This window comes from Myotis nattereri (genome assembly GCF_964212035.1).
Source record: "Myotis nattereri genome assembly, chromosome: 8".
In the NCBI taxonomy this organism is placed as follows: Eukaryota; Metazoa; Chordata; class Mammalia; order Chiroptera; family Vespertilionidae; genus Myotis; species Myotis nattereri.
Genome location: NC_138083.1, coordinates 13,366,908 through 13,393,393, shown reverse-complemented (window position 1 = coordinate 13,393,393; position 26,486 = coordinate 13,366,908). Strand labels below are relative to the sequence as shown.

Below are 26,486 nucleotides of genomic sequence, written 5' to 3'. Positions count from 1 at the left end.
TACGAATAAGTAAGATTGTATCTTAGCTTTTTGTTATTCTGGTATATAGTCTAGGAATTACACTTTAGTTTTTCTTCTTCTTTGAAAAATAAACTCTTAAAAATGAAAGTAAATTTAAAGTACATGAAACTAATAAATATTACAGATAATTTCTTAAACTGATGAAATTATATTTATCAAGGTACATAGATATTCTTTTTTTTGCAAACTTTTTGTATGGAAATTTTAAATAAAAGGTAGGGAGAGTCTTGTAATGAACTTCCCTGGTAATATCATCTAGTTTTAAGAATTTTTAACAATTGACTAGTATTCTCTCCCTTTTACTAATTTTCCCACCACCAGAGCAATTTGAAGTAAATCTCAGGTAAAGAAACATGCTCTTGATTCACAATAGCTTCAATTCTGGGAAGAAGATGATATATGGTAACTAGTCATGGTCCCAATCATGTTTATTCAGTTACATAAGTAATACATGTTAATTTGTAATGAACTTAAAGGTAAAGGGGAAAATTATTATCTTACCAGAATAGCTGCATAGTAGATTAGTTTAGAGTTAACTAAGCTTGAATTACTTGACAGTTTGGTTACCAAAACCAAGTTTTAAAAATCCGATAATGTTTTCACCAATTTGGGAAAAATAGTCCTCAGCATTCTAATAACTATGATTTTTTTTTTAAAATAGTGAATGAATTTCCTGTCCTTAAAGCTGATGGTATCAAATACATTATGATTTTTAGGAATCAAGTAAGTTGCTTTTCACTTCTATTATGTACCACTTAATCCTTTGGGAGGGGGGGCAAGAATTTGTCGTAGTTATACTTTGTTTCATTTCATTAGGACATACACCATGTCTGGGTGTCTACTTTTAGTAATGGTTAAAGAGTGATCAGCGGATTCAAGTAAAGAGAAATTTTCCACCATTGACTTATGTTTTGAGATACACTTTCCTTAAAAGTCACCATTTAAAAATGTACACTTAAATGGTTTTTAGTATATTCATTCTTTTGTTCAACCACCACCACGTTCTCTTAGATAGTTAATTACCAATTTGGGAAAAGTAGAATAAGTGTTTGTTGGTTTTCCCTCTTTATCAATTTTTAGAGTAACGAGAGTGCTTTACCAACCTCCAAAGGTGACAAATGAGGGTATTTTGATGCCCTAGCTGTTCCATCTTTGGCCAGTGAATTATAGATTCCTGTGCCCTCTTGACATATACTTAGTAGCTTGTAATGGCCTCGTTCATACATGACAAAATATTCCAGGCTCATTTGGTACATTTCCTGCTACAGATCTCAGTTAGGTGCCTCTTGAAGATGATGGGAAATGTTATTTGAAAGACCGTAATCTAAGTGCTAGAGATACAACTAATGAGTTGCCATTAGTTCGAGGCTTTTTTCACAGGAGAGTGTAAGGCAATAAATAATAGTACCAATATTATTACTAAACTAATACTGCTGAATGCAGTTTGATTTCTTTGTGGTTTTAATATGTATTTAAAAAAATACTGTCTTTAAAGCAACTTGAAATTATTCTTTGTGCATTTTTTGCCATAAACTCGATAAACAATTAGGTTCATTTCATTGTGTGTTTTTGTTTTGGGTGGTCATGCCTCTGAAGTAGGACTGTATACAGTAAGATACATTCAAAAAGGTGTAGCTTTCATCCCTGTTCCCTCTCTCTTCCTAGTGGTTAACCAGGTTTTTTCCCTATCGAGTTTTGGTTTGATTTATTTATTTGTTTATGTTTGTTTGTTTATTGTTAATCCTCACCTGAGGATATTTTTTCCCTCCATTGATTTTTTGAAAAATACATTTTTATTGATTTCAGAGAGAAAGGGAGAGGGCTAGAGAAACATCAATGATGAGACAATCGTTGATTGGCTGCTCCTGAACGCCCACACTGGGGATCGAGCCGGCAACCCGGGTATATGCCTTGACCAGGAATCAAACTGTGATCTCCTGGTTCATAGGTCGACACTCAACCACTGAGCCATGCTGGCCAGGCTCCCCATTGATTTTTTTTTTTTTTTTAAATATGGAACACTTCACAAATTTGCTTGTCATCCCTGTGCAGGGGCCATGCTAATCTTCTCTTTGTTGTTCCAATTTTAGTATATGTGCTACTGAAGCGAGCACTCATTTTTTTTAATTTTTATTTTATTAAATAAAATCTTTATTGTTCAGATTATTACAGTTGTTCCTCTTTTTCCCCCCATAGCTCCCCTCCACCTGTTTCCCACCCAACCCTCCACCCTCACCACCACGGCCTCCCCCCACCCCATCCTCATCCATAGGTGCACGGTTTTTGTTCAGTCCCCTCCCGCATCCCTCATACCCCTTTCCCCCCCAAATAGTCCATTCCCTTTCTATGTCCCTGATTCCATTATAATCACCAGTTCATTCTGTTCATCAGATTATGTATTCCCTTGATTTTTAGATTCACTTATTGATAGATGTGTATTTGTTGTTCATAGTTTGTATCTTTACCTTTTCTTCTTCCTCTTCTTAAAGGGTACCTTTCAGCATTTCATATAATACTGGTTTGGTGGTGATGAACTTCTTTAGCTTTTTCTTATCTGTAAAGCTCTTTATCTAACCTTCAATTCTGAATGATACCTTTGCTGGATAAAGTAATCTTGGTTGTAGGTTCTTGGCATTCATCACTTTGAATATTTCTTGCCACTCCCTTCTGGCCTGCAAAGTTTCTGTTGAGAAATCAGCTGACATTCGTATGGGTACTCCCTTGTAGGTAACTGAGTTTCTTTCTCTTGCTGCTTTTAAGATTCTCTCTTTGTCTTTTGCTCTTGGCATTTTAATTATGATGTGTCTTGGTGTGGTCCTCTTTGGATTCCTTTTGTTTGGGGTTCTCTGCGCTTCCTGGACTTGTAAGTCTATTTCTTTCACCAGGTAGGGGAAGTTTTCTGTCATTATTTCTCCAAATAGGTTTTCAATATCTTGCTCTCTCTCATCTTCTGGCACCCCTATAATTCTGATGTTGGTATGCTTGAAGCTGTCCCAGAGGCTCCTTACACTATCTTCGTATCTTCGGATTTTTTTTTTTCATTTTGCTTTTCTGGCTGGGTGTTTTTTGCTTCTTCGCATTTCAAATCTTTGACTTGATTCTTGCGATCCTCTAGTCTGCTGTTGGGAGTCTGTATAATATTCTTTATTTCAGTCAGTGTTTGCTTAATTTCTAGTTGGTCCTTTATCACAACCTCAAGGGTCTCATTAGATTTCTTGAGGGACTCATTAAGTTTATCGGCGGTTTCTAGAAAATTCTTGAAAAACCTTAAAAGTGTGGTTTTGAACTCTATATCCAGTAGTTTGCTTTCCTTCATTTCTGTCATTTGTGTCCTGTTTCTTTGTCTCCGCATTTTTTTATGCTGTGCTGTGTCGATAGAGTGCCTTTCTGTACTAGGTGTCCTATAGGGCCCAGTGGCTCAGCCTCCCCAAGTACCTTAGGTAGACACTCTTGGTGCACCCCCTTGTGGGCTTTGTGCACAGTCTTGTTGTAGTTAAGCTTTGATTGTTGTAGGTAATACTGGGAGGGATTGACCTCCAGGCCAATTAGCTGTGAGAATCAGCTGTGTCTGCAGTGGGAGACCTTCTGTGCTGGAGACACCCCTCCTGGGCAAGACTTGCTTCAATGGGGCTTTGGTGGTCACTGAGTCTGCCCCTTGAGTGTGTCCTTTATGGATCTGAAGAGCTGCAATCTGGATGGTCCCACTCTGACCACCGGGCACACTGGCTCCTGGATCTCTAAAGAGGTGCTAATTTAGCCTTTGCCTGAGGCTACCCAGCAGGAGCCAGCTGTGACACAATGCAAGTTGCCCTGGGGCCTTGGGCCAGCTGCAGTTTGTTAGGTAAGATCAACCGGGCGGAGCAAGCAGTTATGGCTGCTCTCAGTCCTGCCCTCAGAGGCCCTGCTTCTCAGTGTCCCGGCAATCGCTGCAAGCACCTCGGAGAGAAAGCTTCCCTTGAGTTCCGACCGATGCCATGCAGTCCAGTTTCTCCCGTATGAGTCTGGCTCCCCAGAGACTCGCCCGGAAGTGGAGCTCAGAGCTTGAGACTCCCTCCCAATTGAAAAAGACAACCGTGTCCTCAGCCACCAGCCCTCTCCGCATGCGCCTCTCTACCTCTGTATTTTCCGCACTGCACCTCCTCTGAGTCTCAGTGTGCTTTTCACTTTCCTTCTAGTTGTAGAATTTCCACTCAGCCAGCCTTCCTGTGGTTCTGGATGATGTCCGTTCCGTCTTCTAGTTGTATTTTTGAAGTGGTTGTGCAAGGCAGCAATCTCCGGTGTTTACCTATACCGCCATCTTGCTTTTTTTGACCTCATTGATTTTTAAAGTGAGTGGAAGGGAGGGAGGGAAGGAGAAAGGGAGGGAGGGAGGGAGGGAGGGAGGGAGGGAGAGAGAGAGAGAGAGAGAGAGAGAGAGAGAGAGAGAGAAAGAGATGTGAAAGGCACATCGATTGGTTGCCTCCTGCATGCACACCAACCGGGGCTGGGGATTGAGCCTGCAACAGAAGTACGTGTCCTTGACCTGAATCAAATCGGTGACCCTTCAGTCTGTGGGCTGGTGCTCTAACCACTGAGAAGAACCTGCTAGGGCTCATTATTTATTTGTAAAAAATATAACCTAATACTTATCCTATGTATATTTATATTTCTTCTTTTACAGAAGAGAGCATACTAAGTAAACTTTTTTCGACCTTGCATTTTTCAGTTAAAAAAATCCAGGGTGTCATTCTATAATAGTATTTATAGATTTCTCTCTCTATCTCTCTTTTTTTTAATACCCGTAGTATTCCATTGGATGGTCTGCCCATGGTTTACTCATCCAGTTGCCCAATGGATAAATACTCTGATTGATTGATTGATTGATTTTAATCCCCATTTTATTATTTTTAATTGTTTTATTGCTTAAAGTATTACAAAGCGTATTACATATGTCTCCTTTTCCCCCCCGCCCTTGACAATCCCCTTACCCCCCCCCCCCCAGTGTCTTATGTCCATTGGTTATGCTTATATGCATGCATACAAGTCCTTCGGTTGATCTCTTACCCTGCCCCCCCACCCTCCCCGGCCTTCCCGCTGTAGTTTGACAGTCTGTTCGAGGCAGCTCTGCCTCTGTATCTATTTTTGTTCATAAATTTATAATGGTCTTTATTATCCATGAATGAGTGACATCATGTGGTATTTTTCCTTCATTGACTGGCTTATTTCACTTAGCATAATGCTCTCCAGTTCCATCCATGCTGTTGCAAATGGTAAGAATTCCTTCTTTTTTACAGCAGCATAGTATTCCATCGTGTAGATGTACCACAGTTTTCTAATCCATTCATCAACTGATGGGCACTTAGGCTGTTTCCAGATCTTAACTATGGTGAATTGTGCTGCTATGAACATATGGGTGCATATATCCTTTCTGATTGGTGTTTCTGGTTTCTTGGGATATATTCCTAGAAGTGGGATCACGGGGTCAAATGGGAGTTCCATTTTTAGTTTTTTGAGGAAACTCCATACTGTCTTCCATAGTGGCTGCACCAGTCTGCATTCCCACCAGCAGTGCACGAGTGTTCCTTTTTCTCCACATCCTCTCCAGCACTTGTCATTTGTTGATTTGTTGATGATAGCCAGTCTGACAGGTGTGAGATGGTACCTCATTGTCGTTTTGATTTGCATCTCTCGGATGATTAGTGACTTTGAGCATGTTTTCATATGTCTCTTGGCTTTCTGCATGTCCTCTTTTGAAAAGTGTCTATTTTGGTCCTTTGCCCATTTTTTGATTGGATTGTTTATCTTCCTTTTGTTAAGTTGTATGAGTTCCCTATAAATTTTGGAGATTAGGCCCTTATCAGATATAATGTTGGCAAATACGTTTTCCCACGCAGTGGGTTTTCTCGTTGTTTTGTTGATGGTTTCTTTTGCTGTGCAGAAGCTTTTTATTTTGATGTAGTCCTATTTGTTCACTTTCTCTTTAGTTTCAAGTGCCCTAGGAGTTGTATCAGTGAAGAAACTGCTTTGGCATATGTCTGAGATTTTGTTGCCTTTGGATTCTTCTAGTATTTTTATGGTTTCCTGTCGTACATTTAAGTCCTTTATCCATTTTGAGTTTATTTTTGTGTATGGTTTAACTTGGTGGTCTAGTTTCATTTTCTTGCATGTATCTGTCCAATTTTCCCAACACCATTTATTGAAGAGGCTATCTTGACTCCATTGTATGTTCTTGCCTCCTTTGTCAAATATTAATTGAGCATATTGGTTCAGGCCGATTTCTGGGCTCTCTATTCTATTCCATTGATCTATATGTCTGTTCTTGTGCCAGTACCAGGCAGTTTTGAGAACAGTGGCTTTGTAATACAACTTGATATCTGGTATTGAGATCCCACCTACTTTGTTCTTTCTCAGGATCGCTGCAGCTATTCGGTGTCTTTTTTTATTCCAGATGAATTTTTGGAGAGTTCGTTCTAGGTCTGTGAAATATGCCGTTGGTATTTTAATGGGAAGTGCGTTGAATTTATAGATTGCTTTGGGTAGTATGGACATTTTAATGATGTTGATTCTACCAGTCCATGAACACGGTATGTTCTTCCATCTGTTTATGTCTTCCTCTATCTCTTTTTTCAACGTCCTGTAGTTTTCTGAGCAGAGGTCTTTTACCTCTTTTGTTAAGTTTATTCCTAGGTAGCTTAATTTTTTTGGGTGATGGTAAATGGGATTTTTTTTTGTCTCTCTCTCTGTAAGTTCACTATTGGTGTATAGAAATGCCTTAGATTTCTTGGGGTTAATTTTGTATCCTGCTACATTGTCAAATTCATGTATTAAGTCTAATAGTTTTTTGATGGAGTCTTTAGTGTTTTTTACGTATAATATCATGTTATGTGCAAATAAGGACAGTTTTACTTCTTCTTTTCCAATTTCGATGCCTTTTATTTCTTCTTCTTATCTAATTGCAATGGCTAGTACTTCCAGTACTATGTTGAACAGGAGTGGTGAGAGTGGGCATCCCTGTCTTGTTCCTGTTCTTAGGGGAAATGGTCTCAGTTTTTGTCCATTGAGTATGATGTTGGCTGTGTGTTTGTCATATATGGCTTTTTTTATGTTGAGGTATGATCCTTCTATTCCCACCTTGCTGAGAGTTTTTATCAAAAATGGGTGTTGGATTTTGTCAAATGCTTTTTCGGCATCAATTGATATGACCATGTGGTTTTTTTCTTTCAATTTTTTTATGTGATGTATCACGTTTATTGATTTGAGGATATTGTACCATCCTTGCATCCCTGGGATAAATCCTACTTGGTCATGGTGTATGATCTTTATGATGTACTGCTGGATCCGATTTGCTAAGATTTTGTTGAGGATTTTGGCATCTATGTTCATGAGGGATATTGTCCTGTAATTCTCTTTCAGTGTGTTGTCTTTACCTGGTTTTGGTATTAGGGTGATGCTGGCTTCATAGAATGAGCTTGGAAGTGTTCCTTCCTCTTGTATTTTTTGTAGTAGTCTGAGGAGGATAGGTTTTAAATAATACTTTTAATAGTCTTGTGTATATGTCACTTAGTGCTTTTGCCTTTGTAACTTTGTCATAGATTCCTGGAAGTAGGATTGCTAGATTAGAGGGTAAACACACAAGTAATTTTGTTAGATCTTGCCAAATTTGCCTCTATACGGGTTGAGGTATCATGTTGCATTTCTTTATAAATTGAATGAGTGCTGATTTTCCCAGTAGAGTATGTTGGAATTTTGCCAGTGTCATAGATATGAAACGGTATCTTATTGCAGTTTTAATAATTCATTTCTCAGTTTGAATTTGATTGCATACCTTTTCATTTAATGGGCCATTGTAATGTATTTTTTGTGAATTATTCAGTCGTACTTTGCCCATATTTCTGATTGTTGTTCTTAATTTTTAGAAAACATGTAGTTTTCTTATTTTTTTTAACAAAAATTATTTCAAGCAACTCTCAAGTGTAGGGTGCTTTTATCATAACTGACAAAACATTGATCTAATTTTATATATTCTTAGATGTGATCATTTTTCTTTATTCTACTGGACCAATAAACGTTAAAAGTCCAACAAGAACAAAGAGACTCTGGGCCACCCCCTCAAGTCATTGACTCAGTCTTTTGCTCACAACCCTTGTTAAATTTCACCACAGTAGCTCCTTGAACATGTTCAAAGTCAACAACAAAAAACACTCTTAACATTTTTCATTGTTTGATTTATATATTTTCCAAATAGTTTGGACTCTGAATAAGAGTTTGTGGATACTGAAGTATTTAATTTTATAACCATAAATCCCCTTTATAAAATTTTATCATTCCCCATTTTGCTGTCATGCCCAGGCTCTAGCCCAGCCGTGGGCAAACTACGGCCCGCGGGCAGGATCCGACCCATTTGAAATGAATAAAACTAAAAAAAAAAAAAAAAAAAAAAGACCGTACCCTTTTATGTAATGATGTTTACCTTGAATTTATATTAGTTCACACAAACACTCCATCCATGCTTTTGTTCCGGCCCTCCGGTCCAGTTTAAGAACCCATTGTGGCCCTCGAGTCAAAAAGTTTGCCCACCCCTGCTCTAGCCCATCAGTAGCATTTTGCATCAGAGGACGAAACAATAAAAGAAATTCCACCAGTCATGCCTGTCAGTGAGCTGACAACCCCAAGAGGGGAAGACTCCAATAACCCACTGTCCCCTCAGTGGTTCTCAGTTCCTCACCCCTCTCTTTTTTAATTGAAATATAATTGATAAAAATATATCTTATAAACATAAGTTTTAGGTATACTAGTATAGCATATTGAGTCCATGCTTGTATGAACAGTTGACCCTTGAACAACACTTGTTATTCTTTGGCTTTGATAATAGCTCTTCTAGCAGGTGTCAGGTGACGGATAGCTCACTGTGGGGTGTTTTTTTGTGTGTGGGTTTTTATTTTAATCCTCACCTGAGGATATGTTTCTATTGATTTTAGAGGGAGAGAGAAAGAAACATTGATTGGTTGCCTCCCATATGCACCCCAACCAGAGCCAAACCTGAAAACTGGGTATGTGCCCTGACCAGGAATTGAACCAACTTTTTGGTGCATGGGACGACACTCCAACAAACTGAACTACACTGGCCAGGGCTGCGCATTTCCTAATTGGATTGTTTTGTGGGGGGGGGTTTGCTGTTGAGTTATATGATCCTTCTGATTCTTAGCACTTTACGTCACTTTAATTTTAGTGAGATAAAAATAAAGCATGAAAAGTCATCTTATTCTCCTACACCTCTGCTAAATTATAGTGCGGCCATCTTGCAAATTTTAAATACGCAAGCAAGAATAGAAAACAACAGGGTGAGGTAAAGGTAGGTTTATAGTTATTCGTATGGAAAATAAGGTTACATGCAACCTTGTGAAGCTGTTCTATTTTAAATTAATAAATAATAATACAAGAATAAACTCTTGTTTTGTGTACTCACAATTGTAAACCTGCTTTTGCCTCAGCCTATATAATGATTCATAACCACCATAAATCTTAACTCCCTGCCATAATTACTTAATGTACATATACATCTGATTTGTATTCTCCTTCTCCCCGAGATAATTGCTATAACGAATTCAATGTGTTTTATGCCCATTATTATAAGTGTTTCTTTATGGTTGTATACTACATATTTGTTTCCATAAAAATTCTATAGGTCCCTATAGGTTTAAAATTTTTAATTATAACTAATATCGGTACTGGCCCACACATCTTGTTTTTGTGTGCTTAACATTGTTTTAGAGAGTTATTCATTTATTAGAGGTGTTAGAGTTTATTTTTAATAGCTCTGTAGTATTCCATTGTAAGAATATGCCATAGTTTATTTCCTGTGGATGATTCTTTAATTTCCTCATTCGTAATTTTTTTGTGTCTTTGGCAAGTATTCACCAAGGTTACATGCAACCTTATGAAGCTCTTCTGTTTTAGAGGCTAGTGAATGAATAATGTAAATTTTAGATGCTTTTAATGAAGATTAGTATTTTTATTTTTGTTGCCCTACCCCCTTTCTTGAAGAGAAAATAAGGCACAAAGTTTGAATGACTTTTCCAAGAAATGGCTACAAGGGGAAAAGTATATTTCTTAAGATTAATGAAATCTTAGTCTGTTTCTCCATGATACTATTTTATGGTATGCAAGATTTTACCCTTATCATAGCTTTTATGCTCAGAGAAAGAGAATTGGAAAAGAGAATGTGAATTGAACCATTGTGTTGTGATAGACGTTTTGGTTTCTCCATCATATTTCCCATTGTAACAGTTGAAAGAACACTTTTAGATTCAGCAAGTCCTTTTCTTCCAGTTGTTTTTTACTTAAAGATTGTTGAGTTAGAGCATGCATATTATTGTATTTTTCAGGTACCAAAAGAACAGCTTTTGGTCTCTGTTCCTCTCTTGATTAATTATCTTCAAGCTGAAAGTATTGTTGTTCATACTTACGCAGCACATGCTCTCGAGAGGCTGTTCACTATGAAGGGGCCCAACCACGCCACTCTGTAAGTATTGAGTTCCAAGCAATGTACATTTCTTCAGCTTGGGGTGGGGTGGGTCAGAGATATCTCAATGTATTCAAAATTTCACTAAGAGTCAGAAAAATAAATGTGTACTGTTTACTCATTTATACTGTCAATCCGGAAGGATCTGAGGCAGAATGCCAGAATAGATAAATTATGATAATCAAGTTGAGTAGAGGAAGTTGCAGCAAAGGAAAGTAACTGGGGTGCATTTAATGAACAGAAATGTGTGTCAGGATCCTATACAGTAGTTAAAGAAACTCTTGAATTTTATGTGTGGTCTCCTAGCAACCAAGTGAAAGAGGGGAAACTTGATGAGTTAAAATTTCCACAATGTCCATGAGATTAAACAGTTACTCAGAAGGCATCTCAGAAGTGGGCCTTCATGGAGGGAGTATGTGTAGTAGTTGTGTTCTGAGCAGCATCATGTAGTATAGTTATTTTCAGCTGGCTGTTTTTATGCAGTGCTGAGATATGACACAGCTGAGTGAAAAGAATTTTCTATGGTCCAAGATGGTAGCTTTTCTGGCTTGATCCAAGGATAAAATGTACAACAGCATGTCTTTCAGGCCATTCTTTAACATTTCTTAAACTGAGCTTTGGGTAAGACATGGAAAACAATTTTAGGTTTTCTTCATCAAGAACTTGAAATGCAGATATTCTCAGAAACCAAGGGTTGAGATTATTTTGTTGAGTCAAACCAGTATCTCTTCAGGACTGAAATTTATGCAGAAAACAGTTCTGAATTCTGCTCCACCTCCAGGAAGAATAAGTGACAGTTCCCTGAGGGTCTGAGTCCTGTCCTTGATGGTGATATGAACCAGGGATGACCTTAACAGCTTCAGATGATGATGTTGGGTTTGCTCGGGTTTTGGCTTGTTTAACTGATTGGTATCAGATGTGCCTTAGGAATGTAACATGAGCACGTATAAAAAATTATTTTCCTAAGCTGTCTGCCGATTGTCGATGGTGGGAGATGGCTCACTTTTATGCCAAGAAGTGTGATTTAATAGTTGCCAAGGGTAATCCATAGTGACAAGATCAAGAGTTGGTAGTGACTGAAAGCTGTTTTTTCATCTATAGCTTTACAGCTGCAGAAATCGCACCGTTCGTTGAGATTCTGCTAACAAACCTTTTCAAAGCTCTCACACTTCCTGGCTCTTCAGAAAATGAATATATTATGAAAGGTAGGCCATTTCCCTGGTGTATAGACTATAAGTATCTAATTTCTGGTTATAAGGGTAAATAGTGAGTTGTATACTGTTAACCAAGAATTAGCTAGGTTTAGGTATTTGGAAATAAAGAATATTGTTTTGTTTACTGTTAACAGTGATTTCAGGAAAAAGTTTTACCTTAATTTGATAGAGAATTCTTATTAAAGAAAAAGTAGCAAACTCCTATTGTTCCTTCCCTAGGTTGCTTTTTAATTTATATATTGATTTCAGAGAAGGAGAGGGAGAGATAGAAACATCAATGATGAGAATCATTGATCGGCAGCCTCCTGCATGCCCCCTAGTGGGGATTGAGCCCGCAACCTGGGCGTGTGCCCTTGGTTGGAATCAGACCTGCGACCCTTCAGTCCACAGGCCGACAATCTATCCGCAGCCAAACGGGCCAGGGCTAGATTGAATTTCTTGAGGGCAAAGGTTAGATCAAACAACATTCAGTGATGGCACGCTGTGTATGCTGGGTCTTGGTGTGACACCTGGCTGCATTTAGTGGACCCCACACACTACTGCCCTCGTAGACATACTGCCGAGGATACAGGCAGCTGTAACCACCTGCCAGGTTGTCCATTAGGAGAGTGTCTTGCCGACAGCTCTGACTTCAGGGGCCGGCATTGTCTTATTCAGTGCCGGATTCCAAGAGACTAGCAGTGTCAGATTCGTAGGAAATGCTTTTCAAAGAAACTGATGCCTGTCCTGGGTCAGGACCCCTGGGGTGTGTACACATTTGTACATGTATTTATATGTATGTGTTTTCAGCACTGGACTTCCCCCAACAGTGATAGGTAATGACTGCTGGCCTTTGTTGCTGTGTTCTTCGCGTATGCAAGAGCACCCAGGAAGTACTGTGTTATGAGTGAATGAAAGGTTTGTCAGCCCAGAGGAGCGACACTGATCCTTCCTCTAACCCTAGTAACCTAACTCAGGGACAGGCTTTCTCTAGGAAGTAGGTCTAAGCTGAGGTGAGGAATCGGTAGCAGTTAGCTAGTAGGAGAGTGAGGCTTTGGCTCGAGTAGAGGAAACATCATTGCAAAGTTTAGGAGGCAAGGGAGTATAACTTTCTATCCAATGTGTATGGCATATAGTAGGTGCTCTACTTAGGGAATATCTATTCTGTTTGTGCAAAATTGGCTATCATACATTTTTTAGCTTAATGTGTTTATCTCCCATGACAAATGTTTTTTAGGCATCTTAATGAGCAATATATTTGCAATATGGACCCTCCATAGCTTCATATGTATATTCAGATTTTTCTTATGCTCCTAATCTCTCTTTTAGGGGGGATGAGCAGGTGCAATCATGTTTCCAATAGGCCAGGACTGAATGCTTTCTGCCACTGATTTCTAAATGAAAGAAACTTGGAATACTAATACTACTTCATCCTCCTCTTTGTATCTTTAGTCACTTCATTATTTTTTTATTGTCCCTTTTAAAATTCTTTAAGCCTTATGCCCTCTGGAAATACTCAATATTTCCCAGCTAACTATGGTTGCCAGTCCCTGGCATAATTTTAAAAAGGAAATTTAGATTTTAAATATAGAGCTCTCTGGAGGTTGTCTAAGGGTCTTAAAATGTCAGATGATGAATTCCCCAACCACTATTTTGTTCTGAAGTTTAACTAAACTATTTGTTTTTGCTGTTTTTATATTTTACAGCTATCATGAGAAGTTTTTCCCTCCTACAAGAAGCCATAATCCCTTATATCCCTACTCTCATCACTCAGCTTACCCAGAAGCTATTAGCTGTTAGTAAGGTAACAGAACCACTTCTGAAAGTACAGCCTGTTGTTAAAAACTCATGCTATAAACTGTTTAAGCATCAGGATTCCCTGGCAATAGCTCAGACTTAAGGAAAAGGTCTTTGAATTCTTCTTGACCCAACAGTTAATGTGCATTTCTAAAAGTGTGGGGTGACATTAGATTGCAGACATGGAAGCACTCCCCTTTACGTATAGTCTCAAAAACTTTAGAACTTTTTGTTGGTTTTTTTAATATATTTTATTGATTTTTCACGGAGAGGAAGGGAGATGGATAGAGAGTTAGAAACATCGATGAGAGAGAAACATCTATCAGCTGCCTCCTGCACATTCCCACTCGAATGGGCCTGCAACCAAGACATGCCCTTCACCGGAATCGAACCTGGGACCTTTTAGTCCGCAGGCCGACGCTCTGTCCACTGAGCCAAACTGGTCAGGGCTAGGACGTTTTTATTCTCATTTAAAAAGTAACATGTTAAAGAAAATTGAGAAAGTATAGATAATCTGAAATCTTAGGAAAGCTTTCTACCAGGTAGAACACAAGAGTCTATTAACTCCTTCTCTGATCAGAAATTTTACAGATATTTGATTCATTCTTTTTCCTAATAAGTATATGGGAAGGAGATAAATTTATGGGAAGTATTGGAGGGATTTTGGAGAACAGTGATAATTTTTTCACTGAGGTCTGGGTAAGGGTTTTGGACTACTTTGGGCCTTGGGGAATTTGAGAAGAGAAGCAGGGTCACATCCTTTACGTCCCCCTGCTCCCCTCCTCACACATCTTCTGAGGTCACCAGCTTTATGTAGTAGCCTTCCAAGAAAACTGCTGATATGAAGGATTATCACTGTAGACACAGACATCAAAGCCTGTGGAGGTTAAAGTTTGTCTAAGGTCCCACACAAAGCTATTGGCAGAGCCAGGACTTACATGTCCCTGCTCATTTCTTCTGCCACTACTTAGGGCGACGGAAAAGCATGAGTTGAAGATAAGTTCCTTACAGCACAGGCAACTGAGGCTTGTGTTGTCACCTCCCTGTGACTCTGAAGTACTTTTTAGTAATAGTATTTAAAAAAAATAATACAAACATATTAGCAAGTATTGTTTTGTTTTCTGAATTTTAAAGTGAGTAAAATTTTAACATATGCAGGCTTTTTAGTGTATTTAGTACTTTCTCTTAATACTGTACTAACTTTTAAAAAGATGGCATCTCTTGTAATGTGTTTTAGACAGTTAGGTGTGTTTTCTTCTAAATGACATTTAATATAGTCACTTGGATTATTAGAATAATAAGCCTTTTTTAAAAATTTCAGAACCCAAGCAAACCTCACTTTAATCACTATATGTTTGAAGCAATATGTTTATCCATAAGAATAACGTGCAAAGCCAACCCTGCTGCTGTTGTAAATTTTGAAGAGGCTTTATTTCTGGTGTTTACTGAAATTTTACAGAATGATGTACAAGGTAAGTTAAAGGGAGTTGTTTTCTTCTTAACTGAATACAGTTATTCAAGGGGTTATAAACATAGTGTTCCTAACAATATGAACCTTTTGTGTCAGAGCCATTGATTATAAAGCTGACAGCTGTTGTTTTCCTCAACAGAGTTTATTCCATATGTCTTTCAAGTGATGTCTTTGCTTCTGGAAACACACAAAAATGATATTCCGTCTTCCTATATGGCCTTATTTCCTCATCTCCTTCAGCCAGTGCTTTGGGAAAGAACAGGAAATATCCCTGCTCTAGTGAGGCTTCTCCAAGCATTCCTAGAACGCGGTTCAAACACAATAGCAAGTGCTGCAGCTGACAAAATAGTGAGTCAGATTTATTTTGATGTAAATGTAATTTTCTAAGGTAGCTGAGAGAAACTAGAGATGGCATATTTTAAAAAATTCTTAAATTTAGTAAAAAGGGAAGTAATTAGGAAATATTAATGTATATTTTATTAGCATTAGGTATCCGTTAGTTATTGCCATGGTGGAAAATAAAAAGATAACAGTCATATAGGTTAAGGTTAATTTAAGAATGTAAAACTAAGGGCTTGTTGAAGTGGGATTATTTTTTTCTACACCTCAGACATAAGAACTAAAGTGAAAATGCAAATTAGATTATTACAGTGTGCTCTCTTTTCCAAGATATATCACCTGCTTAACTTTAAGAATAATTAAGCCTTGCCACTTTAACTGTTATTTGATGTGTTTTGTTGTAGCCTGGGTTGTTAGGTGTTTTCCAGAAGCTCATTGCATCCAAAGCCAATGACCACCAAGGTTTTTATCTTCTAAATAGTATCATAGAGCACATGCCTCCGTGAGTATGAAATACAATCTCGTACATTAGACAAGGATTCTGTTAGAAACTCCGAAAAATGCTGATTTTACATTGTTGCTTTTACTCATTTCTTTAGTGAGTCAGTTGACCAGTACAGGAAGCAAATCTTCATTCTATTATTCCAGAGACTTCAAAATTCCAAAACAACAAAGTTTATCAAGAGTAAGTAAAATAATTTCAGTGTTCCTGCAGAAATAATGAAAGTAGCTTAAAACTCTTAGATGTTATGGTTACATACAAACGTTTTTATCAGTTATAAATGTTACATATAAAATACTTTAAGATGTTTGCATTTCTCAAACACTAAATCATTTTCAAATATATTGCATTCCAAAGGTTAGTTTATAAATTTAAATATCAAAATATTTTAAATAGAAATGATAAAAAATATAAATCATAAACTACATGTAGATTTTTTTTGCTTGTACTATAAAGGCAGAAAATCTATATGTTAAATTGTATTAAAAGGGAAGTATTGATGCTAAAGTTAGTCATTGGTTGTTTTTTTAATGATGATAAATACATCTGGTAAACTACTAAATCACTTATTTAGGGCAGTGAGTCCTATGTATTGATAAATTTGCATCTCCTTTCAACAGGTTTCTTAGTCTTTATTAATTTGTATTGCATAAAATATGGGGCGCTGGCACTACAAGAAATATTTGATGGAATACAACCAAAGTAAGTTTGCTTTTATTATTATATTTTAGTGAGAGAAACATCAGTTTGTTCCACTTATTCATGTATTCATTGGTCGATTCTTGTATGTGCCCTGCCTGAGGATTGAACCTGCAACCTTGGCATCTCAGGCCATTCTCTAACCAACTGGCCAGGGCTGTATTTTATTTTTAAAAGAATAAGCCAATATCTGTTTTATAGATAATTTCATAGTTCTTGGTGCGGTGATTCTATCTGTGTGGTTTTCAAATATTCTTGGGGTATGTTAGGTCATAAAGAACATCCTGTAAACATTTCCCTAATTCTCAAAGTTATTCCCTACTCTAGCATTCTCCAAAGCCAGTGTTTGTCTTTAGGAGCCTTTAACAGCATCATTTTTCAAAAGAAAAGTTTGGATCAGTAAAACTGCTTTCATGTATATGCAAAGAATGTTGGGTAACATTCCCCATTTAGTAGGGAAAGAAGGATGTAAAGAAATTGATAGAGGATACGGAAAAAAACTCACTTTAGATCGCTGTATCTGTGAGGGTATCAAAATAAATCAAAATAATTCAAAATTGAATAAAATGTAAAAAATGAATTAACCTAAAGAGTAGGACCAGAAAATACACTTTCTGGTAATAAAGGCTTGTGAGGAAGTCAGCAGTTCATGCACTGCTAGTGGGTGCTTAAATTGGCATGATCTTTCTAGAAAGCAAACATGCACCCTTTCTGTAGAGCATGTTTTTTTTTGAATGTCATGTTTTATTAATGGCCAGGTACAGTTCCACACAGCAACCCTCCCCCAACCCCACCCCTCCCTCCAAGGGTTTACAGAACATTATAAGTGGTCCATATTTACAAGTCAATAAAAGGCAGGACAGACAGATTTTTAAAGCCCTTTTTCTCCCATCTAAGAAAAGCCCTTAGGTCTTTTGCCCTGAGAGATGCCTGTGAGAGTGCTCCATACCACAGCCCACAGTCCACAAGTCTCCCCCCTCCCGCTGTGCAGTATGAAATGTGCAGAGGAACCACGGCTGATTTCCTGTCTCTGGTGACCTCACTCGCTTGGCCCATTCCCACTGCTTGCTGTGGTGGCAGCTTCAAGTGCTCCTGCAGGGGGTGTGGGCCAGGGTGCCCGAGGGCCTCCCACTAATGTCTATACTCTTTGATACCCACTATTTCCATTTCAAAGGATTCATTAATGTATAATCTGAGACATTTGCATCATGGGAAAGTTCTAAGATGTTTGTAACAACATGGAATGATGGCCAAAATAATTTTTTAGTACAGCCATTAACATCTACATAGTTGTAGATATGTAGGCATAGAAAATTGGGAAGTTTATAAACCTAAAATGTTAAAACTAGTTATTGCTGGGTGATGGATGGGTGATTCTTTTTTATAATTTCTAGTTTTATAAGATTTCTTGAGTACTTTAAAAATAAAAACATATAAAACCAACAATGACTGTGAAGATTGAGCATAGGCTTTTGTCTTCACAAAAGATGGTGGCAGCTGGCCACAGGGCAGGTTTGGTGTTTTGTCATCTCTAAGGCTCTAGCATTCAATGCAACCTTGTTATTTTGAAATTTTTAATATTTATAAGGAGTCACTGAGTATAAATAACACCTGTTTAACTGATAATTATAGTCGTCTAACTTAATATTGACTGGGCTTATTTTGTTTTAACAGAATGTTTGGAATGGTTTTGGAAAAAATTATTATTCCTGAAATTCAGAAAGTATCTGGAAATGTAGAGAAAAAAATATGTGCGGTTGGCATAACCAAATTACTAACGGAATGTCCCCCAATGATGGACACTGAGTATACCAAACTGTGGCAAGTACTTCATTCTAAAGTTCTTAGAAATTATAGCTTCCTTTCCTATGACTGCAAAATCAGCCAAGTGTACTTTCTTGAGGGCCAAGAGAATTTGGTTCTGATTTTAGTTTCTCCACTAGCAACCATCAGGTCCAAGACAGGACTTGTGTGAATCCTTCTGGGCCTAAGAAGATCTTATTTCCTGATTCTTAACATTTTGTTGGGTGAGGGAAAAAATTCATAGGCCTCTTGAGAGTCTGGTAAAAGTTCCTGTTCTCAATAATCTCTAACACTATTTTGATAGGTGCCCAAGTAAACTGGCCTCAGTCTTAAGAGAAACTGAGTAGGTTTAGGGAAGGTCTGACATGTGTGTGCTCCATGTCCAACAGACTTAACTTTACTGGACCTCTTGCCTCTTCCTTTATGGTTTCACTTCGCCAGCTAGTCCTTTCATAAGCGACAACATGAGGCTTATTCATAACTTCCACCTTCTAGCATTGAATCTCCTTCATTTGGCTTGAGTCACTCAGCCTTCTCACTACACAGCTCGCTTGAGATCTCTGGGGATGGAATAGTTTTCAGAGGAGAAATTGGGGTGCTGTGACTAAAGAATTGAAAAATGGTTTCTGGATAGGCCTAAGCACTGATGTCCATCTTTATTTCATTGGTCCCTTGCTATTCTTGAGACTGAGTCTATAATTTGTGTTCCTAAGGAATTGCTGTGTATTAATCTTTTGTCTTGTTTTCTTCAATCCAGGACTCCTTTATTGCAGTCTCTGATTGGCCTTTTTGAGTTACCTGAGGATGATTCCATTCCTGATGAAGAACATTTTATTGACATAGAAGATACACCAGGATACCAGACTGCCTTCTCACAGTTGGCATTTGCTGGGAAAAAAGAGCATGATCCCGTAGGTCAAATGGTGACCAACCCCAAGATTCACCTGGCACAGTCACTTCACAAATTGTCTACTGCCTGTCCAGGAAGGGTAAGTATCTTTGTTATCAAAGGACGCTGTGATCAATAGGACACCTTTATGGGAAGGTAAGAGGATAATAGTTGTTCTGGTGCCTGTTATCACTGGCCAGCATAATCAAACATCTCATTTATCTATAGTCAAGACTTATTTTAAAAACTATGGGCTACAAAAATATTTTAAGCAAATCATTGTTGGGGCAAATCTCAGGGATAAAGCCCTTTGACTAGAAATTTATTTCCACTCTGCTGTGACTCGGTTGGAGTGCACCAAAAGGGCTAGGGTTTCAGGGCACATCCCCACGTTGCGCATTTATTTGATCAAAGGTTGGGGTGTGTACCAGGAGGGAACTAATCAGTGTTTCTAAAATAAGAATGTATTTATTTCCCAGATTGAGTAATTGATTTTATATGCATACTCAGAAATTAAATAATGGAATATAGAGCAAACCTATTAATGCGTATACTGTTACATTAGCCATTGCCTTTTACAGTCTTTTTTTTTTTCTTTATTGATTTTAGAGAGGAAGGGAGAGGGAGAGAGAGATAGATACATCAATGATAAGAGAGAACCATTGATTGGCTGCCTCCTGCACACCCTCTACTGCAGATCGAGCCCGCAACCTGGGCATGTGCCCTTGGCTGGAATCGAACCTGGGACGCTTCAGTCCACAGGCTGACGCTCTATCCACTGATCCAAACCAGCTAAGGCGCCTTTTACAGTCTTAAGATATGTTTGTATTTTTTCATCAGGCAGCATGTCATTTCACCCATATGTATTTCATTATGCGTCACTAATTCATAAAGACTTTCTTTTTAAAACATCATCACATTGCCTATACCACAGTGAACAATAGTAGTAATTCCCCTTTTTAGACCCATTTCATATTTTAAGGCATAAAAGTAATTGAGTTACTTGGGAATGAATTCCTTCATTAGTCATGTGGACTGCTCTTCCCAGAGCTGTGGCAGCTCTCTTGTAGAGATGGGTTTGTGTTGGTAGGATCTCTAATAGCTGGTTTGTGTGTTTCTTGGTTCTTGTAGGTTCCATCAATGGTGAGCACCAGCCTCAATGCAGAAGCCCTCCAGTATCTCCAAGGGTACCTTCAGGCGGCCAGTGTGACCCTGCTTTGAACTATGATTTTGGCTAATAAAGCCCAGGATGATTTATGGGGAAAGCTGGGAGACTTCTGAGCACAAGCAAGTTTTCCTTGTCACAAATTCCATCTTGTAAAAAATATTAAATGTTGTTTTACTCAACCCTGAGCATATTAGGTGGTTTGTGTTATAATAAATAATCTAAGTGGATGGCTTGTCTGTCCCATTTGCAGCTTCAAGGGCCAAGCGTTAATAGTTCAGTATAAGACACTGATTTGAGCATTTGCACTGTTACGATAACTTTAGAATTTTGATGGACACTGACTGTGGAAACTTCCTTTTTCTCTTACTAAATCCTTTAGTTTTGAGGTTGATGCCAATTTGTGTTTTTCTTGTCCTTTGTATTTTTGTTTGTTTCCTTCAGCTTTTATTTGGCAATGTAAGTAATCACTTGGGTGACTTGCCAAAAAGTGCACATTTCATAGTTTTAAACCTGTAATCAGCAATTTAAAAAAGCCCTAAACTTAATGTATCTAAGGACAGGTTTTTGGTGCTCTCTGATACTTTTATAATGAATTTCTTTAAATTCTTCTTTTTTCCTTTCTCGGACTCCATAAAAATCCTTATTTCTAAGTAATTCACTCAGAATACTTGTCTTTTTACAAGGGAACATTAATACTCTTCTTTGGCGTTGCTGTATGATATGTGTGGTGGGGGAAAGCAGCGATGAACTACATGAAATCATTTACCTGTTTCTGGCTTTCCTCCCTTATAAACTGGATGATGTGAGAGAGAAACGTGGTAATGGGGAGGCACTGTCTATGTGAAAAAAGCCCCAATAGACAGGTCAAGGCCAAAGTTTCTTGGACCCAAGGAGACCTATTGGAGAGTGGGAAACATGAGAGGAGGCTTATTTACCTTGGACCGGGAGAACATGTCCGTCTTCTCGCAGTTAAGAGTCAGCCCTGTGCATCTGGAGAGGAGGGCGATTGCTTTTCTGAGGAGCCTGGGTTATGCAGTAAACATCAGCTGAGAAGACATCCTGACCTGTCTCCAAATGGGTCTGCAGGGGAAGAAGGGAGTCCTGGCACTCGCAGGCAGAGCAGCAACCTTAGTGTCCTAGGAGCCCCATACCTGAAGTCCAGAGTTAAGCTGGAACCAACCCTACACAGAGAGCATCCTTCGTTGAGACTACAGATTTCAGGATGGAACGATGGAAGAAGTCCCTGAGATGGTGCCTGCTGAGCACCCTGGCCAATCAGTGAGGCTCCAAAACCTTTCCAAGGAGGACTTGCAGTCAGAAGGGTGAAGAAGGTAAACACTGTGCCCACCTTCTCCCACAACCACATCCCAATTACAACTAAATTATAGGACCACCACCTGAAGACGAGATGAATAAAAGTCCCCTCAAGATATGAAGAAGGAACAAGGATGAGACTAGTAGGAGGGGCAGAGACGTGACTGGGAAGGCCCCACATGTGACAAGAATCGGGAGGAGTATCATCTGTGGAGGGGTACCCACACCAGACTCGTTTTCTTTTTTAATTTTTAAAAAAATATACATTTTTATTGACTTCAGAGGAAGGGAGAGATAGAAACATCAGTGCTGAAAGAAAATCATTAATCAGATGCCTCCTGCACACCCCTGACCAGAATTGAACCCAGGACCCTTCAGTCCACAGGCCGATGCTCCGCTGAGTGATACCAGCCAGGGCTACAAGATTCTAGCTTGAAAAGCTCCAAGGGCCGATGGGGAGGAAGTGAATTGACTAGCCCAGGGGTGGGCAAACTTTTTGACTCGAGGGCCACAATGGGTTCTTAAACTGGACCAGAGGGCCGGCACAAAAGCATGGATGGAGTGTTTGTGTGAACTAATATAAATTCAAAGTAAACATCATTACATAAAAGGGTACGGTCTTTTTTTTTTTTTCATTTCAAACGGGCCGGAATCCGGCCCGCGGGCCGTAGTTTGCCCACGGCTGGACTAGCTTCAGGGCAGCTTCCGAGGATAGAAGCAAAGGCAGGCACCACCGATCCTTTGTTAACAGGCTCAGGCTTGGGCCAATCAGCTCTCCATTAACCTAACACTGATCTATGCTCCAACTTGGATTCCCAAGCCACTTCTAGCAGCTTTTCCACACAAGTGTCCTTTCTCCATGGTGCTATGGACATTACTTAAAATCTCTCAAAGGCCCCCAAACAAGCTACTAGCCTCAGAATACCCTGAACCTCTGGCTAAGCAGCCCCAAGCCTGGCATAAGAGGCAATGAGTCTCAACTTGCACAGTAACTTCCATCAGGTTGCCCTGAGTCCGACACTCGTGGCAACCAGCCCTGCTTTGCAGCATAGCCTCACTCCAGAGCCTCCCAATCCCAGGACCAACCTTAGATCACTTTATAGCTCCCACCTGGCAGCCCCATGTCAGGCACAAACAGCAGCAGACTTTGATCTATGCTGGAGTCCCTCATAAGGCACTAGAACTAATGCAGCTGGTGGTTAGCTGCAGAACACATCAGAACGCCTCCTAGCCAGCTCCACAAACGACACACCTGAAGGCTGGACGTGGTTGGCACCAGAACTCCACTAAAGCAACTTACACTCAATGGGATCAACCCCCACCTCACAGCTAGTCAGCTGGAAGGTCACTTCCACCCACTGACATGCCAATGGCAATCAAGGCTCAACTGCAACAGGAGGGTGCACACAATCTACAGAAGAGCACCAGACTCAGGTGGCCAGGGAGACTGAGCCTTTGGGCCTCACAAAATGCCTGCTACATCAAGACTGGGAAATGTAGCAGATCTACCGATCACACAGAAACAGGCAGTCAGCCAAAATGAGAAGATGAAGAAGCATGTCCCAAATAAAGAACAACAATAAAGTCAAAATGGCTACAAGATTTTCAATGAGTTTAGGAGAAGAATAGGGGAACTAGGTGAGAATAACAAAGAGACATCATAAATAGAATCAGAAATGAAGAATATGTCAGAATCAACAGCAGATTACATGAAGCAGGAAGACAAATAGCAGAAAATACCCAATCAGAACAGGAAAAAAAAAAGATAGTTTAAGGGACCTCTGGGACAAGATCAACCGCAAATACACAATTATAAAGGCGGTTGCTTCTCAAGAAGTGACAAGTGATAGAGGATTCTGATTCTTGCTCCAAAGGGGAACCAACTGCCCACTAATCAACCCATCACAGCAGAGAAAGAGATTCCCACTGATTGACAGCCTGAGGAAGTGGGGACATTGATGATGGTGGAAGGGAGGGGCCAGCAGACCCAATCCTGCCTACACCCTGCCAAGCTCCAGGTGCTTAGAGCATACCTCACAGTCCAGCTTTAGAATGGATACACCATTTCAAGTCCACTGCACACTTGCTAATTTTTCACAATTTTAAATTTAAAAATCATTTTTAAAAATGCCACTATACAAATACTGCTTAACTGTTGTCACTGCAGGACTAGTGGGTATTTCTGTCTCAGTAGGTTTTGATTAATATTTGTGAAAGAATGTACAAAGGAAGTATTTTTAAAATATTAAACGAGTTATGAAGCACATTAAGCAAAGCAGAACAAATTTTCTACGTTCTACATAATCTAAGTTATACATAATTTTTGCTAATAAAATTGGGATGCCATTTAAAGTACAGTCTGATTAAAATGTGTTTTAAAAATGATAGTTTCAAATGTATACACAGTGACAAAGGAATTCCAAGAAAATAAATGGTGTTTTCAGGAATTGAAACCTATACCACTCCTCAATGCAGAAGTGCTTGACAAATCATTTATGGATTTGGAAATTTCAAGTAAGTTTTTGGTCTGTTTTTAAGGGCAAAAAGATATTTAGGCACTAAAACCAAAGATGGTAGTTAGAGAAGTTTCTAAAAGTAAGTTACATGCAAGCAAACAAAAAACTACATCTCCATTCTCAGGTTTATTCCCTGGATGGTCATATTCTAGCTCAGCCGTGGGCAAACTACGGCCCGCGGGCCGGATCCGGCCCGTTTGAAATGAATAAAACTGAAACAAAAAAAGACCGTACCCTTTTATGTAATGATGTTTACTTTGACTTTATATTAGTTCACACAAACACTCCATCCATGCTTTTGTTCCGGCCCTCCAGTCCAGTTTAAGAACCCATTGTGGCCCTCAAGTCAAAAAGTTTGCCCACCCCTGTTCTAGCTCATGTTAGCTCTTACACAGCAAACATCAGCATATTGCTTCTTGGGAATGGCTGATTTCCTGTTGATCACACCCATCCCACCTACCTCAGCAGACCTTGGAATCCAAGTCAAGGAGGCTGTCACTGGGCATTCACCCTGCAAAGCCACACACATATTAGCTCAGTGCCCTATGGAAAGACAATTCAGAAGTAACACTTTTCTAAGACTTGAAAAAACAAAACAAAACCCCCACCTACAGGGAAATCATCTTCACTTGTTAACATCTTGTGATCAGAGGAACCTGACAAAGTTGGCACACCACTCTGGGGTGATGGGTTCCAAGCTTGTCTATCCTAAGGACCTTTGAGGATTAGTTGCTCTACAAATCCTAAGTCTTACTGTGGCGGACTCACAGCACCTTTGATAATTTTAGATCTGCCTCTCTTGTCCCTTCCTGTCTGCTTTTCTTCCTCCACTCTGAATACCAGGACTGCATATATATTATTCCAATAGCAGAAATACCTAGTTTGAGCTTAAATGTTCTTGCCACTCTTAAAGAGAGATCATATTGGGGTAAAACTGCAAATTCCCAGGCCCTCTCTCAAAGCTCATGGAGACAGGTACTACAGAATGAATGAGCCCTCAGCAGATGCCTGTTCAGAGGCAAGCCTGTTTTGAAAGTTTACACAGAACATTCAAGGATGTCCCATCTGAACATCTTTCCAAAGCAGCCAAAAGAACCCAGAAATCCTTCCTGACCACATCCCTGATGTTAAGTGGAAATGTTTCCCTTTTGGAGTGCTGTCATTGAAGGCCAATTGGAAACAGCCACTAGAAGTTATGAATTCTAAGACTATTCTGTCTTGTCACCTGTGTGTATACTGTGAGGCACAGGCACTGCACCCTCAACAGACACCTAAGAACATGGCATGCTTGGTAGGTTGCAGGTGGAGGAGGTGGTTGGCAAGGCTGGGAGATTGGCTATAATCTCCATGCTGAAGAAAGTACTAAGAATAGATGGGGAAGGTTGTGAAGAACCGGGAGTTGCTGGAGGTATCAGTATAAATGTGTGGCTTTTACCTCGTATGCATATATGCATAACCCATGGATGCCTATGGGTAGAGAGGGCCTGGGACAGGGGCCAGAGGTGGGCTGGAAGGGATCAATGGGGGAAAGGACATACGTAATACTTCCAACAGTATTTTTTTTTTAATAAATGCATGGCTTTTAAATATACATACAAATAAGTAGGTATGTGTATACACACACACACACACACACACACACACACACACACTACATATTTCCTAGCTGTCTGGCTCAAAGGGCCTAGAAACAACACCCCAGTAGCAATGAGTGCTCCAAGCACCCAGATCTTGGTTTCTAAATGCTGTCACTGAAAGGGACCAGGGCTCCTTGGAGAAAAGGCTACATCTAGGACTGGGGAAGGGAAAGTGTCATTTCCTTTTACTGCCTTTCTGTTGGTAGTGTTGGATCCCCTCTACTCAGCGTTTTACTATAACCTTCTTACCACTTTTGGTTATTCTGGCAGTCCAATCCATAGGCTGGTTTTATAGTGAACAACCTTTTGAACATCTAAAAGTAAGAGAGCAAACCACCAGCCCCCTCCTCAGCTCGGCTAGAAAGCAATGGCTCACCTTGACTCCTCTGTGAGAGCACCTGAGAAAGTGGAGACTCGTGGTGTCAGAAAGTCTCCTCCAGGTCATCTTTGGGTAACAATGTCAGGCTCAGATGAGAGGCTTCTCCCTTCACCCGGGAGATGTCATTTCAATCAGAAGAAAATAGTGAAACAAAGAATGTGTATCTTTTAGAAGCAATGCAAACGCCTCCCTGCCCTCCCCCCACTTCTGTGCCCTTGCTCACATCTTCCCTTAAGTTACTGCTCAACAGGACCAAA

At 39.4% G+C, this 26,486-nt stretch overlaps 1 protein-coding gene across 1 annotated transcript in view; it reads left to right on the top strand.

Annotated features, from left to right (window-relative positions):
* The window catches only part of CSE1L (chromosome segregation 1 like), a 58,276-nt gene extending 37,239 nt beyond the window's left edge, over positions 1-21,037 (top strand). Inside the window, exons 14-25 of the mRNA XM_081098035.1 lie at positions 683-744; positions 10,386-10,522; positions 11,624-11,727; positions 13,422-13,519; positions 14,834-14,984; positions 15,123-15,331; positions 15,727-15,824; positions 15,922-16,007; positions 16,445-16,526; positions 18,198-18,344; positions 19,084-19,315; positions 20,347-21,037. Of these exons, the coding sequence (XP_080954161.1) occupies positions 683-744; positions 10,386-10,522; positions 11,624-11,727; positions 13,422-13,519; positions 14,834-14,984; positions 15,123-15,331; positions 15,727-15,824; positions 15,922-16,007; positions 16,445-16,526; positions 18,198-18,344; positions 19,084-19,315; positions 20,347-20,436 (1,496 nt within the window). The 3' untranslated portion in view covers positions 20,437-21,037. The remainder of the gene's footprint in view (positions 1-682; positions 745-10,385; positions 10,523-11,623; positions 11,728-13,421; positions 13,520-14,833; positions 14,985-15,122; positions 15,332-15,726; positions 15,825-15,921; positions 16,008-16,444; positions 16,527-18,197; positions 18,345-19,083; positions 19,316-20,346) is intronic.
* Positions 21,038-26,486: the final 5,449 nt, after the last annotated feature.